This window comes from Amblyomma americanum, chromosome 10 (assembly GCF_052857255.1).
Source record: "Amblyomma americanum isolate KBUSLIRL-KWMA chromosome 10, ASM5285725v1, whole genome shotgun sequence".
NCBI lineage: Eukaryota > Metazoa > Arthropoda > Arachnida > Ixodida > Ixodidae > Amblyomma > Amblyomma americanum.
This window is the reverse complement of record NC_135506.1, coordinates 29,648,334-29,668,007: the sequence shown is the minus strand read 5'-3', so window position 1 is coordinate 29,668,007 and position 19,674 is coordinate 29,648,334. Positions and strand designations below refer to the sequence as shown.

The following is a 19,674-nucleotide window of genomic DNA, read 5'->3' as shown; positions in this document are numbered from 1 at the left end:
CAACTAAATACCACCGTACGTGGTAAGCGGAACTTGATAGATTCGTTACCTGGGCCATGAATGCGTCTTCCATGTAGACACTAGCGAAGTGGTGCTGCTATGTAGGTGTAACGAAAACGGGCCTGTTCAGGCTTTGTGAGGAATAGCAAAAAAGTGCATTAAGAGAGGGAGCGCGTTTACAACTATCTCTCTTTCTTATTCGCCTTGTGTACACACCGTATCGTGAAATGTCAGGGAGTTGTCTTCACCTCTTTGCATATCGTTGTAGATGGCAATTCCTTTATTTACTTGCATTTCATATCTCAATTTCTTAGCGTTTCAATTTCTTTGTTTCTGCATATCTTCATATCTCAATACCACTCCTTTTCATACATATTTCTCTCCTTAAAGGGACACTGAGGAGAACTCTATCATTTTTTTTTTGTTAGCAAAATCTAATACTTCGGCATTTCATGGCTTTGTTGCCGCTTGTCAGGGCGCGAAAGATGCATTTATTTCAAAGAAATTTGGATTCGAAGTTGAGAAAGTTTTTCCCGCCGCTCTGATTCAAACTCGAGAACTCTTATGACGACACGAAAAACTCTTATGACGTCACAGAACGGAGTGACGTGATACGTGACTTAAACGCAGACTCCGTGATTTCTGACGGCTAGCGGTGCGGTGCGCAACCTTCCTTTGCTAGCCTCAGAGATTCGTGGCTTCCATGAAGTAAGGAAAATTCCTCCAAGGTGGCGCCTCTTGTCCTAGGAAGTCATCACGCTTGTACTTGCGAGATTGGCCTGTGGCGGCGACACCTGTATTTTGGTTCTTGCTATTTTCTACATTACAAGAGCTTTGTTTTCAGTAAGAGTGGCGTTTTTGTGATCAGGAACTGCTATTCTAACGATACAAGCCAACTTCAATTTCTCCTCAGTGTCCCTTTAACGCCTTTATATATCTCCCTCTGTTTCCCATTACATCTTTAAGTTCAGCTATTTCATCAATTTCTCTTTCGTTTACTTTATTTGTTTATTTATTTTTTAGATTACCCTCAGAGCCAAAAGGCATTACAGGGGCGAATGGTAAGAAAAAAACATTAAATGCAGGCTTGAAGGCTTCTGTATAACCGAGTCTATATTCCAAGTTATGAAATGTTAGCTAAGGAACTACGAAAGCGCAAATGATCACTAATGAAGGTGAGCGATCTGGAAAGACGGATCCAGCCCTGTGAAGTAGGCGGAATGAAGTAGGCGGAATGAATGACTGAACGAAAATTTTTGTGTGATAAGAAACGATGCCAAAATTTCGTGCGTAATCAATGCTACGAGAGATATACAAGGGGAAATAGGGATGTCATTACGCAATACGTGGTCGTAAAAAGTTTCCTGAAATAAACGGTCTAGAAAATTCATGACGGGAGGCGAGAGGTATAAGTTGCAACGAGTTCTTCATTGCGTTTACGCTAGCGATGCGATTATAATTTCGGAGAATGAAACGAACGAAAATAATTCAAGATAATAAACCAAGCTCTCACTGCTTGAGTCCCAGACAGTTGCGGCATATTTAAGCTTCCCATGGATTAGTGATTTGTACAACAATGAGTTTAGTCACGCAGGGTCAGTGGAAAAGTTAAGGTGCACATATCCTAGCAAACTGTAAGCGCTGCTACCTAGTTAATTAATATGTAATGGCCAGTTAACAGTACACGCTATTTGAACGCAAAGATAACAATACGAAAAAATGGATTCTGGTATCACAGTGATTACAACGAAATTCTATGGAGCGCCGCAGCCATTGTGTGACGTACCCGAAAGGCCCTGCGTCAGCATCCTGTGAAATCAGAATGCTTGTTACCCCCGTAAGCCTGGGTTATGTGAGGTCGGGAGGAACGTGCTTTAACGAGCGCGCCATTTGAGCCAGCAGGTACCGGTGTTGCTCCTGTGAAGGACGGCAGGTCGCTGTACAGTTACAACCTCCATTCCGCCGCAATATGAGGTCAAAAGTGCGTCATCTTTTTTTTTTCTTTTCAGCCCTAGTCTTAAAGCGAAAAAAAGGTTTTGTGCCATGTACTGCGCAAAGGTTTGACCGGCAGCTGCAGTTACCGTTCCAACAGCAGGCCGGTTCAGCCACACGTACACCAGAAGCAGCAACAGCAGCAAAAGCTTACGGCATTCGTGTTCTCGAAAAAAAATGTATATAGTAGCGTTGCCTCGCAACCCAGTTGCGTGTATTGTTAGCAGCGAACAGAGCATGCTCGTTCTCTCATACCTTCGGACATTTCAGAGATTTCCTTACTTTACTGTGCCGAAATAAAGCTTTTTTCTTCTAACCCTGTGCTTAGCGCATGATGCGTCACGAAAGCCAACCAACCAAAGCACACCACAGTATAGACACTCTCGTGCAGGCCCGCCTCCGGCGAAATTTGCTGGCACTAGAACATTCTGGGTCTAGTAACACATACCGTGACTATAATCGAATAGTATTGAGGGACGAGAAAAGCACACAGAAAAGGCGCTGGGCTGGTGGATAGTGCGACGATAATGAAACAGCGTTCAAGGAGAGCGCAAGGAGGACAGAGAAAGCACTGAGTTTGTACACAACATGACGATAACTGAACATTCTAAGCGTACAAGGATGACACAAGATAAACGCGGACACGCCGCTGAGTAGGCACAGGTTATACAATACACGATCCCCTACACGGCTTTTGAATCGTGTATAGTGGTGTATTTACGACATCCCCGAATCTAAAAGTTTTTGTACGCGGTAGAGTAAGAATCATTTTTACCTCTGAGAACCCTGGTAGCTTCATATGGGCGCCTTAAGTTCTATGATATGCTGGTAAAGAACTGCAACCTATGGCCTGGGAACTTTGATGCACTCAGTGCACAACGTGATGATGTCAAAGGCCCACAAGTTCGGAACAGCGGCCATTGGGCAAAGGCACTAGAGGTGCGCATCGTGCGTACTCACAAACGACAAGGCCATGGCGAAGTCGCACGTCGTGTCTCTCAGGGAAGATAGCAGCACTGTGTCCTGCAGTAACCCTCCACTCAGGATTAGGAAGCCTCTGATAACACCGAGGGTGGCGGGTAGCACGAGTAACACCTAATTTTGAGAGACCAAGAGAAAGCAAAGTGATTCTGGAACAGTTTTCGCACACGCGTTAACTGGTACGCGTACAGACCTCCAAGGCTTTAATGGGAACACGGGAGCGCGTGTCTAGTGTTGTTATTGTTGTTGTTGTCCTCATACTATGGCACATGCCCACATAGGGGATTGGCCAAGAATTGGGGGGGGGGGGGCACAGAGAGTTCTTAAAGTAAATAATTCCCGGACGAAATTAAAACGAATGGTGAGGACGGAAGAAGTAAACAAAAAGGAACAACGAAATCAAACGGGAAATACAGAACGCACGCAGGAGATCGAGAGTGATGTTTATAGCCGAGTAGTTAAATGATAATGATAATTGTAAGAATAAAAATTTTATAAAAAATAGTGATACCTGCAGCAATGCCTCGTTATGGACACCTTCATCTTCGTTCAAATTTCACACTTCATCTACGCTAGCCTGGCTCACCCTGCGTAATCGCTTGACCGGGCCGATATCGCAGGTGGCTGCCAAGAGACAGCGTCGCAGATATGGTAGGGTAGATACAGATAAAATATAAACACAGAATAAAAATAAAGAAAAAAGCCCATCGTGGTGGCAACTGCCACTGCCCCGTTTCAAATGGGACGCTGCTATCTTCCATCCATCCATAGGTATGCGCTCGTTCGTTCGTTTCAAATGGGACGCTGCTATCTTCCATCCATCCATAGGCATGCGCTCATTCGTTCCCATCAACCTCTCAGGAGGCTTCTACACTTGTCAGCAAGTTGGGTTTTCTAATGCAAATTAAAGAGCTACTACTGATGTTTGCTGTGCGTAGTGTTATCTGCGCATTCAATCAAGCAGTAATAAGCAAAGAATGCCATCACGTTCATAAAGTACGTATCTAACAATTTTTACTTTAAGGACATTGTTCCCTTCATAATATATTAAAATGCACTGGACCGGCTTTATGAAATATTTGCTGCTACATACTAACCATTCCTGTACAGGTGGTGGGAGCCATGTCTAGTTCCAGAAAAACTAGCTTTTTCTAGAGCCATCTTTCTTGCTGATGAAGAATAAACTTCCTAAATGGTTTATTTTTTGATTAACTGAGAGGCTGACTTTTAAATTGATTGATTCTTGTTATTTCAAGAATTAGTCCTCGTGCTGTGCCCAGTTATCTTAACTTTTGATTAACCATTATGCCTACTGCGATACCATTGCGGTGCGGGCAGAGGCTTCCCTGCTTCCTTTAGCCTCATCAGGCCCTCACAAATCTTGCCTAGATCACATGTCCTCACGCCTCTCGGGTTCACGGGATAGACCAGCCAATTGGTGCTCGATTTTTCGTTACTAATCCTAACTGAGCGCCTAACGGCAATCGAAATTCCCGCCCCAAAACGACTGTGTCACGTAGCATGTGCTCGGAGGTAAAATGCAACCACAGCGTTGCCGGACTTACGAAGTGCGCAACGTCGAGCAGTGTCCAGCAGGGACCCTGGCGGAAGAGAGGGTAGTTGTTCTGGGCCGTCTGCTGCGCACCGCACAGCAGCAGCGCAGCGAACGTGGCACACTTGAGCAGCTGGGACGCCACGCGGGCAGCATACTGAGTGTGTTCCGCCTGTAAGAGAACGAGACAATGGTATCGAGTGAGCTACATAATAATAATAACAATAATTGGTTTTTTGGGGGAAAGGAAATGGCGCAGTATCTGTCTCATATATCGTTGGACACCTGAACCGCGCCGTATGGGAAGGGATAAGGGAGGGAGTGAAAGAAGAATGGAAGAAATGGGTGCCGTAGTGGAGGGCTCCGGAATAATTTAGACCACCTGGGGATCTTTAATGTGCACTGACATCACACAGCACACGGGAGCCTTAGCGTTTTTCCTCCAGAAAGACGCAGCTGCCGCCGAGTGCGAGTCAGCACGAGCTTCCAAAGACGTCGTCGTTAGTAAGAAGACGAGAGGGCGGAGGAGGTTATGAAGAACTTAAAGGCGCAGTAACTAACCAGTGTTGTTTGATATTAACGCTATATCATTAGAAGCCTTATTGGCATCAAATGCCTCGTAGGTCATAAAATGCCTTCATTGGCTCGAGGAAATGACTTCAGGAGAGCGGATAATTCTCAATGGCTGGAGGTAAGTGACGTTATCAGAACGGACGTGACACCACGAAACCGAAAGTGGCGTCACTTCCGGTAAAGGCATCAACAGCTTCTAACGCTGTCGCATTGTCCCCACGTTATGTAATTAGTGTCCCGGTTGATATTTTTTTTTCTCACTGATGGCGAAGCATCTGTTTAACGCTGTGGGAGATGTTTTTATGCTGCCTAGAGTGGCCGCACCGCAGAGTCACATTGATCAGAGGTCACAGCCTTCTATTCCTAAGATCGACACCATTTCACACCCATAGGTGATAGTAGCAGCAGTAGTAGGGGTACGCAGTGGTGGTAATAGTAGCCGTAGCATGTACAACGATTTTTTTTTCAACCTTTAGAGATTTCTATTTTAGAAACTGTGAGAAAAACGTCTTTCTCTCTCGTGAGGTAGATTGTACAGCAAGGCCGGCATTACGCACCTCATATGAATCAATAAATACTTAAATGATCAATTAATTTAAATTGACTAATATTTTTTTTTATTTTTGGAAGTAGGAGGCCAGGTTCTATTACAAAATTGATGGCCGTCAACATCAAAGACGAACCCTGTTTCTAAATGTTCTGTTGGCATTGTTGTTCGAAATATCGAACTTCAAAAATACGCATTTGAAAGCTTGTGATACTGTGGTAACTAATAGCTCTTGGTAGGATTAATCTGCCCAGTGCTCTAAGACTTTTCATGAATGTTTTTTTTTACCTATGCAATTCAGCGAACCACAGCGCCGCTTGAAGTGTCAGTAAAAAAAATACATGCGGTTCAGCGCGCTTTGAATGATGCCTTATTCGGTATGGAGCGGTTAAGAGGTATAGTATATCTTAGGTACATTAAAAACAGTATTATTAGATTACACATTTATGTTTGTTACTAAGGGGAATTAAGATTTGGTGGTAGGTGACTATATAAGTGATAGGAGCAGTATATTGCAAATACTTCTGGTAGAACTCATCATCATCATCATAATCATCATCGGCCTGACTGCACCCACTGCAGGGCAGAGGTCTCTACCATGTCTCTTCATTAGTCCTGTCCTTTGACAGCTGCGCCCACCCTATGCTTGCGAACTTCTTAATCTCATCCGCCCACCTAACCTTCTCCCGCCCCCTGCTACGCTTGCCTTCTCTTGGAATCCACTCCGTTACCCTTAAGGGCCAGCGCCTGTCTTGCCTTCGAATCACATGCCCTGCCCAAGCCCGTTTCATCCTCTTGAATTATACCAGGATGTCATTAACAAGCGTTTGTTCCCTCATCCACTCTGCCCGCTTCCGGTCTCTTAACGTTGTACCTATCATTTTTCTTTCCACAGCTCGCTGCATTGTCCTAACAATTCAGCTGAACAATTTTCGTTAGCCTCCACATTTCTGCTCCGTAGGTGAGTACCGGTAAGATAAAGCTCTTGTACACTTTTCTCTTGGGAGATATTGGTAACCTACTATTCCTGATCTGAGAGAACCTGCCATATGCGCTCCACCCCATTCTTATCCTTCTACATTCCATTTATTTTCCTCTCATGATCCAGATCAGCTGCCACTACCTGCCCTAAGTAGACGTATTCCTTTACCACTTCCAATAACTCGCTTCCAATTGTGAACTGCCGTTCCCTTGCTAGGCTGTTGAACATTAGTTTGGATTTCTGCTATTAGCTGCACATTCATGCAGCTTACGCAGACTCGAAGCAGGTGACGTGTTTAACTATCAGTACTAGTGTTGTACAGGCTTGTGATGGTCACCAGTGCTTCCCTCCGGAATGATACATTGATTTGCCAGAGTTAACCAGTTCATTGAGATGCTCCTAATGTCTTCCACCTACAGACCTGCCCTTCTGAGACTGCCCGAATCAGTTTATCTGACTTTTCCTGAAATGAAAGTTTTGCATTTAGCAATTCTGATGTGTATCCACCTGGAGGCTGTCGCACTATATTTGAACTTTTAGGAAATGAAGACAAGTTTAGGCACTTGTTGTCCAACTGATCAGGCAAGAGAAGACACCCGAGAAATTAAAGTGCGTTTAGGTTGCTTTCACGAGGTAAATGTAAAGAGAACTTCGTGAAGGTAGATAAAAATGCAAAAAAAATATAAGGGCACGACAATAACCTTTTCGAACTGACAGCGAAAAATTTTCCCGTGAACTACGATTTAGTTCTGCTAGGGGCTGTCACCACAACAGTTGTGGTTAATCTAATAATAATAATAATTATGAATTCAAATTACGGTTATTTAATACTGTTTGAGGATAGTAGGCTGGGCAAGAACACTGCTTGACAAAGGTCATTTCTTGCCTAACATGAAGCAAGAGGTAGATTTAAATTAACTGTATTGCGCATGACAGTTAAAATGCAACACAGTCCATGAATTTGGTGGAAAGAATGTGTTATGCCTGTTTTATAGAAAAAAAATGATTGTGTTTTTTTGATATGATTTACAATTACATAATGATAAAAACAAAATTCTCGGTGAGGATATTTGTTCAAAGTTTCAATTAGTCTCGCTGTCATCCGTCATTTTTGTCTAGGTGGGGTTCTTTCCTTGTGGCCTAATATTGTCCAATTTTGTACATATTCTGCTTGTATCTTCCTTGTATCTTATCTATCTATACATTATGTTCTGTTTTTTTTTTCAGATGCCACACTCCATAGCTGTTGCAGGGAGTGAACACCTAAGGCGACAAAGTAAGCCGCAATGTTAGCGCTTTTTTTGTATTTCACAGCATTTATGACCAATAAATGTGCTAAATGGTGTCACTTTTTGAGGCATCTTTTATAAGTCATTGCATAATTCAGACAACTATTGCTTGACAACAATAACAAAAGATACAAACAAGCTGGTGGACCTGTGCTCTTGCCCAAGGAACAAAAATGAAGATCCAAACAACCGATAGAAACAAGAGCTAAGTTTGACCTCACTTACACGTCGAACATAATGTACTGGAATAACATAACATACATAACATGGACTGGAATTGCCCACAATTATAACGAACTACACAGAAAAAACGCTCGGCTCTCCTACTGACAACTTAAAGCCGTTTCAGAGTGACGAAGAAACTTTTAAGCAGTATTTACGTGAAATTATTCGTAGCACATATAATAAATGAACCACCATGTAGCATTCCCCTATTACAGCTAAATAATTTTTAATTCAATTTCTTCTTGTTGCTGTTCCACTTTTGATTTCATCCACCCAATGACTTCTGTGACATGTGAGGTATTTAGGTCACGTATGACATGATAATAACAGTAAAACTGCTGATAGGTCATTTTGTTGTCATGTTGCCTCCTGAAGTAGACTTACTTAATTATTGTAGTGAATTAAAACTACGTATCAGCAGTTATAGTGCAGTTTGATTCCTTTCTTACGTGACTAAAACGCCTACCACACGTCACAGCTATCGTTCAACTAACGAACCAAAACGTAATTAAGAAGATTCAATTATAAATTCGGTTATACATGTATCGCAATGCTGTGATTGATCTAATGTTTGACGTATCATTTGCAAGAATACAACACTGAATTAAAATTAAGTGTCTATAGTCCTAAAAATGACGCCGCACTCTTCAGTGAAAAGACATCAGGCGGTCATATTGACGACCTAATTGTATTTCAGATCGACAAACAGGCGCTTAAATGGCATGCACAGAGGCCATCGTTTTGACGGCTTACTTTACTCCAAGTTGACAAATAAGACGTCAAAATTATCAAAAACACTGTCATTTGAGAACTGCGGCCGACAGCCACTTTGACGGTCAGACGCTTGGAAATAGACCCGCCGAAATATTTTCCTTCATTTTGACTTTTTTTTTTTGCAGTGCAGTTTAGCACTCCTGGACAGCCGAATCCTGACAGTACTCATAGAGGCTGTTGAAAAAGCCTTAAATTATATTAAGAACAGCGAAGCGAGCTGTGGAAAGGAAAATTACAGGGACACTGTTAAGGGGGAGAAAGAGAGGATGGTTTGGTTTGGTTTATGTGGTTAAAGTCACAAAGTGACTCAGGCTACAAGGGACGCCGTAGTGGAAGGCTCCGGATAATTTCGACCACCAGGGATTCTTTAACGTGCACTGACATCACACAGTTCACGGCCTTCTAAAGAGAGAGATTGTATTAGTGAACAAAATGCAGTCAATGTCATCTTATAGTGGCGATCGAGAATAGGAAGCAGAATTCGCGCGTACAAGTATTTCGAAGGAGGTAGAACAGTGGTCTTCTGCGGTACAAGTGGATCAAGTCCAGGAAATTTGTACAAGCGGTTATAGTTCGTGCAGCTGCCACCCTGCGCTGCTTGGCGCTGAGCATAAAAATTACCGCGGGAATTTTGAATGCTTGGTACGTTCAATTTATTTCAAACCGATGTCAAAATTCTCTGCCGTGGGTGCAGGAGCCATTTTATGTCATACTTTGCGGCGCATAGGAACAGTAAGTCATTAGTATCTAAATCTAAATCTTAGTGTGCCATTCCGCGGGAGACTTTTGTTTTCTCTGAATTACAAAAAAAAAATATGGATGGGACATTTAAGCTCCGCCTTAAGGCTAGGACGCGATAGCGTAATGGGTTAATTCCCGTAAATGCAGAAGGTCATTCTCTACTTTACATTCATAGAACCCTGGGAGTCCTCATACTCCTCCTGACGCAGTGGTGCAGCGGTTAAGCGATGCGCCTCTGCCTTGCAACGGTAGTTGCTCCCAGCGGTGGGCCTTCTGTGGCTCAGGTTGTACTTCCCGAGCGACCAATCATTGATTTTTCTGCCACCTGCCAGGGTGGCCAGTTTGCTCAATATATAGTGGGCAGGTTGTGATGATGTAGCAAAGTCACGTGACATAGGTGGCCCACCTGCCAGAGTCATAATAATAATAATAATAATAATAATAATAATAATAATAATAATAATAATAATAATAATAATAATAATAATAATAATTAGTTTTGGGGGAAAGGAAATGTGCGGTATCTGTCTCATATATCGTTGGACACCTGAACCGCGCCGTAAGGGAAGGAACAAAGAAGGGAGTGAGAGAAGAAGGGAAGAGAGAGGTGCCGTAGTGGAGGGCTCCGGAATAATTTCGACCACCTGGGGATCTTTGCTCATGATTTTTCGCTCGCAACGATGACGCCGGATATCCCGGGTTACGGCGCCTTTAACGCTCTCGCGTTAATATTGCTCTTCAGTTACGTGGTGTACACTATGAGCAGCTGAAAGATGGCGCCAATTGGTGACGTCCAGGCAAGCTGGACATACCAAGGCAAGGGCACTGGAGGCCTGCTAAGGCAGAGTGCCAGTTCTTGACAGCTGACAGCTTGGGTGGCAACGCACTTCGCGGCTCGCACGCGTTACTAGTCCCGGTCATACAGCCCGACAAAGAAAAACAAACATTCAAATTGGGAAAAGAAGAGTGATTCATATGCAACTACACACACTGTTCTGTTTATGGCAACGTCGTGTTGCTGTGAGCTCACGTTTGAATTGCGTTACTGCGCTGAACATTACGCATGCGTCGCCTGCCGTGCGCTCGCAGGCGGCTGGAGATGCCTTCAAACTGGTTCAACGCTCCCGTAAAGCAGCTATATCTGCATCACTCAGAAAGTCTCATGAACTAAGCTTATTATAACCGTTACCTCATTCAGACTTAGAATATTTCCTCTCATAGGGTTACCGCGGCTGTCAGAAGAAAGAGATATGAAATAACTGGGAGAGCGCTTCGGCCTACAGCGTAGTGTAACGTTGTCATAAAGATGACTGTGAACAATATGTGATTCAAATTTCCCAATGGCCTTTCGCGCGCCGTCTGCTCCGTGAAGTGTGCTGAATGCGCACTGAACTTTAGTTCATGAGTGTTGTACAAACTTCTCCATATACACCCAGGAGCAAATGTGCTGCCTTATTACTGAAGCCTCAGCTAGACATCATTACCAGGTCACTTCTGGGCTGTGCCGCTTATTGAAGCAAATGCGGTAGTTTTTTTTTTTTTGAAACGCCGAAAGGTGTCGCAAGAACACCGAGCCGCCAGGCAGTGGTCAGTCGAATAGATCTATTTGGCTGCCGGTAGTACTGTGGTGCAGGACCAGCATCTTTGTCGAGGTTCATGGCGATTACTTAGGCGACTGAACGCACAACTGGTAATTTCGGTGTTTCTTGCCTGTGTTACCAGCGAAGCACTCGTCACCAGACAAGTCAAGGCTCTGGACCACGAGACAAAGCAAAAGCGACTGCCTGTGAAATACTAACCTCCAACCACGCCCACTAGAGGAACACATCAATCGGGGTGCTGTCTAAATGGAATTCGTCATAGAAGTTAGCGTTATCAGAGATTCTATGATAATAATAATAATAATAATAATAATAATAATAATAATAATAATAATAATAATAATAATAATAATAATAATAATAATTGTTTTTTGGGGAAAGTAAATGGCGCAGTATTTGTCTCATATATCGTTGGATACCTGAACCGCGCCGTAAGGGAAGGGATAAAGGAGTGAGTGAAAGAAGAAAGGAAGAAAGAGGTGCCGCAACGGAGGGCTCCGGAATAATTTCGACCACTTGGGGATCTTTAACGTGCACTGACATCCCACAGCACACGGGCGCCTAAGCGTTTTGCTTCCATAAAAACGCAGCCACCGCGGTCGGGTTCGAATCCGGGAATTCCGGATCAGTAGCCGAGCGCCCTAAGCACTGAGCCACCGCAGCAGGTGAACGCAGAAAATTGAAACTCGCTCATGTCAGTGCACGTTAAAGATCCCCAGGTGGTCGAAATTTTTCCGGAGCCCTCCACTACGGTACCTCATTCTTCCTTTCTTCTGTCACTCCCTCCTTTATCCCTTCCCTTACGGCGCGGTGCAGGTGTCCAACGATGTATGAGACAGGTACTGCGCCATTTCCTTTCCCCAAAAAGAAATTATTATTATTATTATTATTATTATTATTATTATTATTATTATTATTATTATTATTATTATTATTATTATTATTATTATTATTATTATCATCATCTCGGTGGACGCCCGAACCGCGCAGTAAGGGAAGGGATAAAGGAGGGAGTGAAAGAAGATAGAATTGCCGTAGTGAGGGCTCCGGAATAATTTCGACCACCTGGGAATCTTTAACGTACACTGACATCGCACAGCACACGGGCGCCTTAGCGTCCAAAAATAAGACCGATACCTGGCAGGACGACAAAATTGCCGCTGCCAGGCAAAGCAGTCTTCGGTTTCGCCTTTGCTTATAAAAAGACCCAGAATCTAACGTTCCGGGATAATAACAAGGCATGCGTCAAGTATTTCTTAATGATCAGGAAAAGTGCGCAGTAAGTGACTCACGGAGCCGCGACACGCAGCACAATGCATTACAATAAGCTGGTTGGCGCACGATTATTGCTATGTGTGTGCACAGGGAGGCTGCAATTCCCCAAATTCCCTCAAGTTTGCTTTCGCGGAAGAGATAGCAAAGGGTTCCAACCAGCGCTTATTAACTCATAGTCACCCACATGGCCTCTAAGTTGGCGACTGAACGGGGTAAATTGCGTGTATTGTATTAACGACCGAAATACGTTAAACCTCTATTATTTGTACCTCACCGTGTCCGTTATTTTTGTCCGTCCGTTCGTCCGTACGTCAACAGCACTTGAAAACTCCAGAAATAATTTTAATCCAGACCGCAATTCCGGCCTACTCTCCATAGATGCGCAGCAGGAAGCGTGCGTGTGCTTTAAACAGGACTGTTATCGCCGCAGCGCACCTGTGCTTGTGTTTAGAAGGCACATCCGCTTCGAAACTTATTTGTCTACCATGAGCTCGTGTAAGCCATGATGTCGTGGCAGAAAAACAGGATGCAGAAACAAAAAATAAACTAAGAAACAGAAAGGCGGGATGGACGCTGCAAACAAAAAACGAAAAAAAAGAATCTCACCGCCTTAGTGAAAGAAGTGGTACAAGTCACAAAGAACCATGAAAAAAATAGTCCGCAGCACCGATGTGGTTAATGGACATGCCTTTCTGCACTACGCAACAGGCGAAACGTGCATCGCGGGCAGATCTGACGTACCCGTCATTTGCGGGGACTTCACCAATGCGCCAGGTAGACGCCGTGGATACGAGGTTGCATGGATGAACTTCTCTGTGTCACAGCAGTGTGTATATATATATATATATATATATATATATATATATATATATATATATATATATATATATATATATATATATATATATATATATATATATATATATATATATATATATATATATATATATATATATATATATATATATATAATTGTATTTGGGGGAAAGCAAATGGCGCAGTATCTGTCCCATATATCGTTGGACACCTGAACCGCGCCGTAAGGGAAGGGAGAAAGTTGGTAGTGAAAGAAGAAAGGAAGTGAAAGGTGCCGTAGTGGAGGGCTCCGGAATAATGTCGACCACCTGGGGATCTTTAACGTGCACTGACATCGCACAGCACACGGGCGCCTTAGCGTTTTTCCTCCATCAAAACGCAGCCGCCGCGGTCGGGTTCGAACCCGGGACCTCCGGAGCGTCACAGCAGTCGTTAACCAACTCCGACCGATCCCCAGAATCGACAGCTGCATCGACTAGTCACTAGAATTTCGCACGACACCTAGATGTTGCTACCATGAATTACGTGCCGTACTTCAGCTCCCAGCTCTGACGTACCCTTCCCTGGCGATGGCACGGAAGATGAGCGCAAGGGACCGATTAGTTATGGTGTATTTACGACAAGGTTTGCTGTGTGTACCTGGCAGCGAAACACGTCGCAGCATGTACGCGTTCCTACTGAATAAAAATCCGGATTCCTATACCGCTTGGACACAGGGGCCACATCATCGTTCACTACTTGATGTAATTAGATCAGCCAACCTTTTTTTCATTTATTTAAGCATCCCCTCATCCCTCATTTCACAGCCTTTATGCCCTGAGGCAATAAACATCGCTTTAAAGAAAAAACAAAAGTTTATTACGTAAACGAACGTTGCCTTTCTTCTGGACATCTTGCAGTCTAGAGAGACTGTCGGCTCCGGACGCTACGGTACCATCCAAAACAAAGCTGACTTCCAAACCTCCAGAGTGAAGTCGACAGAATGTACAAACCTTTGTCTTGCGACTAGATAAGGTCAGACCTTACAGAAAACAGAAGAATGTGTAGGTCATTGCCCATATCGGCTGGCCTACATCAAGGCAGCCAAGAAAAATAGGGATTCAGTACCTGATGACTACCATTGAACTCGTAAGCAGCTCGAAGTATTGAGAGTTAATTTTAGAACAAAGAGAAGCCGCTAGGAAAATTTATAGCAGGAACTGGACTTGTTGGGGATGTATAATACGAGGTTATCGAAGCGGTTTCAAAAGTAAGGGAGACGTCAACCGGAGAAACAGAAAGCCAGGTGCACACGCGTGATGAGGAAATGTGCTTCGGCGTGGCGACCGCGGCTAGGGTCATCCTCATCACCGTCATCGGTCTGACAACGCCCACTGCAGGACGATTCCCATATCTCTCCTATTAACCCAGTCCCGTGCCAGCTTTTTTTTTGCCGCCCTATCCCCGCAAACCTCTTAATCTCATCCGCTCACCTATCTTTCTGCCGGCCCCTGCTACGTTTGCCCTCGACTGGAATCCAGTGCTTTGCCCTAGATGACCATCGGTTATCTTGCATTCGTATTACATGCCCTGGTTACTACTTAGCCTCTTAATTGTTCATGATTTCGGTTAGGATGTCATTAACCCACTCTTGTTCACTGATTCACACTGTTTTAATACAGTCTCAGCGTTGTCCTTAACTTAGCTGAACCCTTTTCGTTAGCCTCCACATTTCTTCCCATAGGTGACTACCGTTTCGATACAGCTTGTACATACTTTTCACTTGATGGACACTGGTAAACTGTAATTCATGACTTGATAGAACCAGCAAAATGCGCTCCACTCCGTTCTTATTCTTCTGGTGATTTCACTCTCGTGATCCGGGTCTGCGGTTACTCCTATCCTAAGCAGACGTATTCCCTTACCTTTTACAGTGCATGACTACCTGTTGTAGACTGCTATTTCCTTTAGCGACCGTTGAACATTACCTTAGGTTTCTGTGTAGGAAATTTTAGACCCACCATTCTGCCCTGCCTGTCTAAGTCATTGACCATGCTTTGCCTGTCATCCCCTGAGTGACTCAGCAGGACAATGTCATAAGTTGAATCACAGATTACTAAGGTATTCTGCATTAACTTTTATTCCCAACTGTTCCCAATTCAAGCATCGGAGTACCTTCTGTAGAACGGCGGTCAATACGATTCGCGAGATCGCGTCTCCTTTCCTCACACCCTTCTATACTTCAAATTCTATTGCTGACTTTACAGAGTGTTATGGTGGCAGTGCTGCCGTTATATATATCTTCCAGTATTTATGTGTAATGCTCAACTACCTCAACTACATCCTCATCCCGTAAATACTGCACGAATACTGAGGTTTTGACTGAGTCAAATGCTTTCTCGCAATCTATGAAGATTATATATAAGGGTTGGTTATATTCTGCGCATTTCTCTATCACCTGATTGACAGTCAGTGCATGTTAAACAACACCGGGTGGTCTAAATTATCCGGAGCTCTCCACTACGGCGCACCTGAAAGCTTATGTTGCTTTGGGACGTTTGAAGTTCCCGGGTTCGAACCCGACCACGGCGGCTGCGTTTTTATGGAGGAAAAACGCTAAGGCGCCCGTGTGCTGTGCGATGTCAGTGCACGTTAAAGATCCCCAGGTGGTCGAAATTATTCCGGAGCCCTCCACTACGGCACCCCTTTCTTCCTTTCTTCTTTCACTCCCTCCCTTATCCCTTCCCTTACGGCGCGGTTCAGGTGTCCAACGATATATGAGACAGATACTGCGCCATTTCCTTTCCCCACAAACCAATTATTATTATATTATTGGGACGTTAAAGGGACCCAGAAAGGGGGTCTCAATAAAGGTGCGATATGTCTTGGATGTTAAAAGACGACAGTTCATAATTATCCCCCAGCAAGAATTATTTGAAGACATTTTGTGGAAGCTGAGTTATATGAAGACAAAATTTGAACTTCCGCTTCTTCGCGCCTTTCCCTCTCCTCTCGCACGCCAAAACGGCGGCGCTCCTCCGCCAGCCCCACTCACACTCGGCCCCTTTCCTACCTCCGCCGGCTGCGGCGCGCGCGGAGTGGCCGCGGCCGCTGTAGCGCGTGGCGTCTGAAAAAAATTGGCGCTGTGAACCAATGATTACGCCCGGCTGCTGACGTCATTTGCAAGACGTGACGTCGTCTACCAGGTTTTCGTGCGAAAGCCCGGCACCGCGCGTCGCCGCGAGGTGCGAAAGCGGGAGTTTTCAAAAATGTATTGTAAATTCCCTGCCCGCTTCTGAGGTCTCGTACGCCGCATGGACGCTCGGTAGCCTGTACTCTACATAGTGCAAGCATTTTAAAGCCAAGCTCGAACACCCCTTTCTGCGGCCCTTTAAGCTCCTTAACCATAAACGATAAAAAACTAGAATGGACACTTACGTTCCGTCTTAAGGGTATGACGCGATGGCGTTATTCCCGACTTTACATTCACGTATCGCTGAAAGCCCTCATACGTCTCCTGGCACAGTGGTCCTGCGGTTAAGCAATGCTCTACTGTCCTGCGATGGCAGGTGCTGCCACTAGTGGGGATTGCCAGACACAGGTTGTTCTTCCCGGGCAACCTCTCCCGACCATTCATTAATTTAACTGCCTTCTGCAACGGTGGTCAAGTTGCTCACAATCCAATAGGGAGGTTGTGATTACTTCACAAGATCACGTGACCCAGGTGAGCCCCTAGGCAGGCTGCTCCAGCCGCTCTGTCTGCAGGGCTTCAAGCGAACACCGGCGCGGGATAATTTTTGCCGTCATAGAAGTGCTAACGCTCTCGACTTAAAAACAATAACCCATTACTTCTAGGTTATTTATGGATTGACGCTTTTATAACATCTTATCACCGCGAGGAATTCAGCCTAAATCAGGACAAGAGTAATGGGTTTTTACTCGCGAGACAGCAGTCTGCCGCGATGGTCTAGTCACCGTGGCGCTCAGCTGTTGAACTCAAGGCCATGGGTTCGATTCTGGGCGCCGTGCCCACCTTTTGACAGAGGTGGTGGAATGCGAACACCTCACGTGTTCTGAGACCTCAGAGCACGGTACGAAAACAGTAGAGCAGCCATCCACTACGGCACGTAATAAGCCTACATAGGGTTCATAATGGAGACAAGTTTCGCAGCATGAATAAAACTTACACAGAAGACAAGGAAGAAACAAGACAGGACTGTGCTGCACTTCCAACTAGCCCAAACCACCGTGTTACTTCAACATATAGGGTTCGTTCGGAACGAATTTTGCCACTTGCGAATTCGTTTCTACCAATCGTCTTCAGGAACGCGATAGACTAGTCTTAAATTTACTTCTCTTTCTCCTTTCTTTCTCTTTACGTTCCTATTCATGGGTAGGGTAGCCAACCGGACTACCCTGCACTTGTTTACCCGCTTGCTTTTCCACATGAAATTAAGGACAGCTCCCAACCAGTTCCTCTAAGCCTAGTGGCCTTCAACGTTTTTGTTCTCCAGAAAACTCTGTCATTCTCTTTGTTTCTTACGTCACGGATGATGTCAGCGCACAAGTTTTCAATTTTGCGTTTTTATGGAGGAAAAACGCTAAGGCGCCCGTGTGCTGTGCGATGTCAGTGCACGTTAAAGATCCCCACGTGGTCGAAATTATTCCGGAGCCCTCCACTACGGCACCTCTATCTTCCTTTCTTCTTTCACTCCCTCCTTTATCCCTTCCCTTACGGCGCGGTTCAGGTGTCCAACGATATATGAGACAGATACTGCGCTATTTCCTTTCCCCAAAAAAACCAATTATTATTGTTATTAAATCCATGCGCCGCGTGGTGGTAGCCAAGGCAACTACGCTTTAAACAGAACGGAGTTAAATGGGAGTAAGTCGTCCTCTAGCGTACTCGCTTCGTTAAGATCAAGTGCGCTAGAGGACAGCTTACCCCTTTTTGTACTCCTATATGTTTTTGTACTCCTATTAATGTTTAGAGCGTAGAAGCGCTTCTCTCGAACTCATGGCAATGTCTCCTCTCACTCTAACAACCCAGTATTCGTGGACAACGTGCAGACACTTCACGAAGGTTTCCTTGTCACAACGACGGTCCGGAGTGCTGTCGCTAGACACCGAAATACTTGTGGTGGCTTCGTTTCTTGAAACCATGCCAAGTTTCCTGCTACAGACACCATGAAGAAGCAATTAACCGCTGATCTGCTCAAGAGTGATCTCGCGAAGAGGCGTTCGACGAGGACGGTTCAGGTCGCGAATATAAATCCCGCTTCACTCACCGAGTGTTCGTAGCTCTCCATATGGCGTCCCCTCAGTGGATACAGGACATCCCTGAACGACAGCGGACGCGAGTCGCAATTCGCGAGCAGCTACGCCGGACGAAGCAGATGGCGTCAGTCCCACCATTTTATTCTTGCTGTTTTGTCGCTCACAAAGCCAAATGTCAAGAGCCATCGCCGCCGACCCACATGTGGAAATGGAACAGCAATCAGTCGTTTGTTGGAGGACTTACTCATAACTTTTGCTGCGTTTTGCAAGAACGTTCAGTACCGCCCGCTGCTATGATTTAAACAAAAAAGAGTCTGCACACACCGGAGAGATTATTCACCTGTAGAGGAAAAAAACAAGGTAAAGATATTGTGAAATGAGACACAGATAAAGCTTCGACTAGCAGGAAATATGCCTCATCTGAACGGTACAGTTCAGGCATTTCAATTTTTGTGCTTGTTCTTTAACTAAACTTTATTTTTTGTCCACGTCCGTGGTGTGCGAAAAACGTCGGACTGCATGTTTTTTTTTCCCTTGGAAACATCGCATGTTTGTTCAGAGTTCCACTACGAGTGTGCTGTTAGCACGCTTCACCTAACGTCCGCCGCCAGGCTTCGCTGTTTCCCTACGCCACATTATGGGAATGCAAGCCCGCACAGCTGCAGAAACATTCGGGATTTTAGCAGTTGTGCGATTTCAGCTCACGTCAACGAACCGCAGGTGGTTGAAATTATTCTAGAGCCGTCCACAACAGCGCCTATCTCTCTCTTCCTTTTTTCACCTCCTTTGTTTCCTCATGGTGCGCTCGAGGTGTCCACCGTAGAGTGAGGAAGTTACTGCGCCTTTCCTTTCCTAAAACCCGGATATTTCCTGGGTACTTCCCATTGGCTGAAGGGAAGTGACATTGCCAGAGCGGATAAATCCCATTGGCTGGAAGGAAGTGACGTCATCAGAGCGGATAAATCCCATTGGCTGAATGGAAGTGACGTCATCAGAGCGGATAAATCCCATTGGCTGAATGGAAGTGACGTCATCAGAGCGGATAAATCCCATTGGCTGGAAGGAAGTGA

At 44.8% G+C, this 19,674-nt stretch overlaps 1 protein-coding gene and 1 long non-coding RNA gene across 2 annotated transcripts in view; both read right to left on the bottom strand.

The window, feature by feature from the left end:
• The window catches only part of LOC144107933 (multidrug resistance protein mrp-7-like), a 43,308-nt gene extending 40,227 nt beyond the window's left edge, over positions 1-3,081 (bottom strand). Inside the window, exon 1 of the mRNA XM_077641171.1 lies at positions 2,953-3,081. Within this exon, the coding sequence (XP_077497297.1) occupies positions 2,953-2,967 (15 nt within the window). The 5' untranslated portion in view covers positions 2,968-3,081. The remainder of the gene's footprint in view (positions 1-2,952) is intronic.
• A 474-nt stretch (positions 3,082-3,555) lies between these two features.
• LOC144108123 (uncharacterized) lies at positions 3,556-18,736 on the bottom strand. Its single transcript, XR_013309466.1, has 3 exons — positions 18,616-18,736; positions 4,539-4,697; positions 3,556-3,597 (listed from the first exon to the last, which is right to left on the bottom strand). It is a non-coding gene; the product is annotated as an uncharacterized LOC144108123 (long non-coding RNA).
• Between the last annotated feature and the right edge of the window lie 938 nt (positions 18,737-19,674).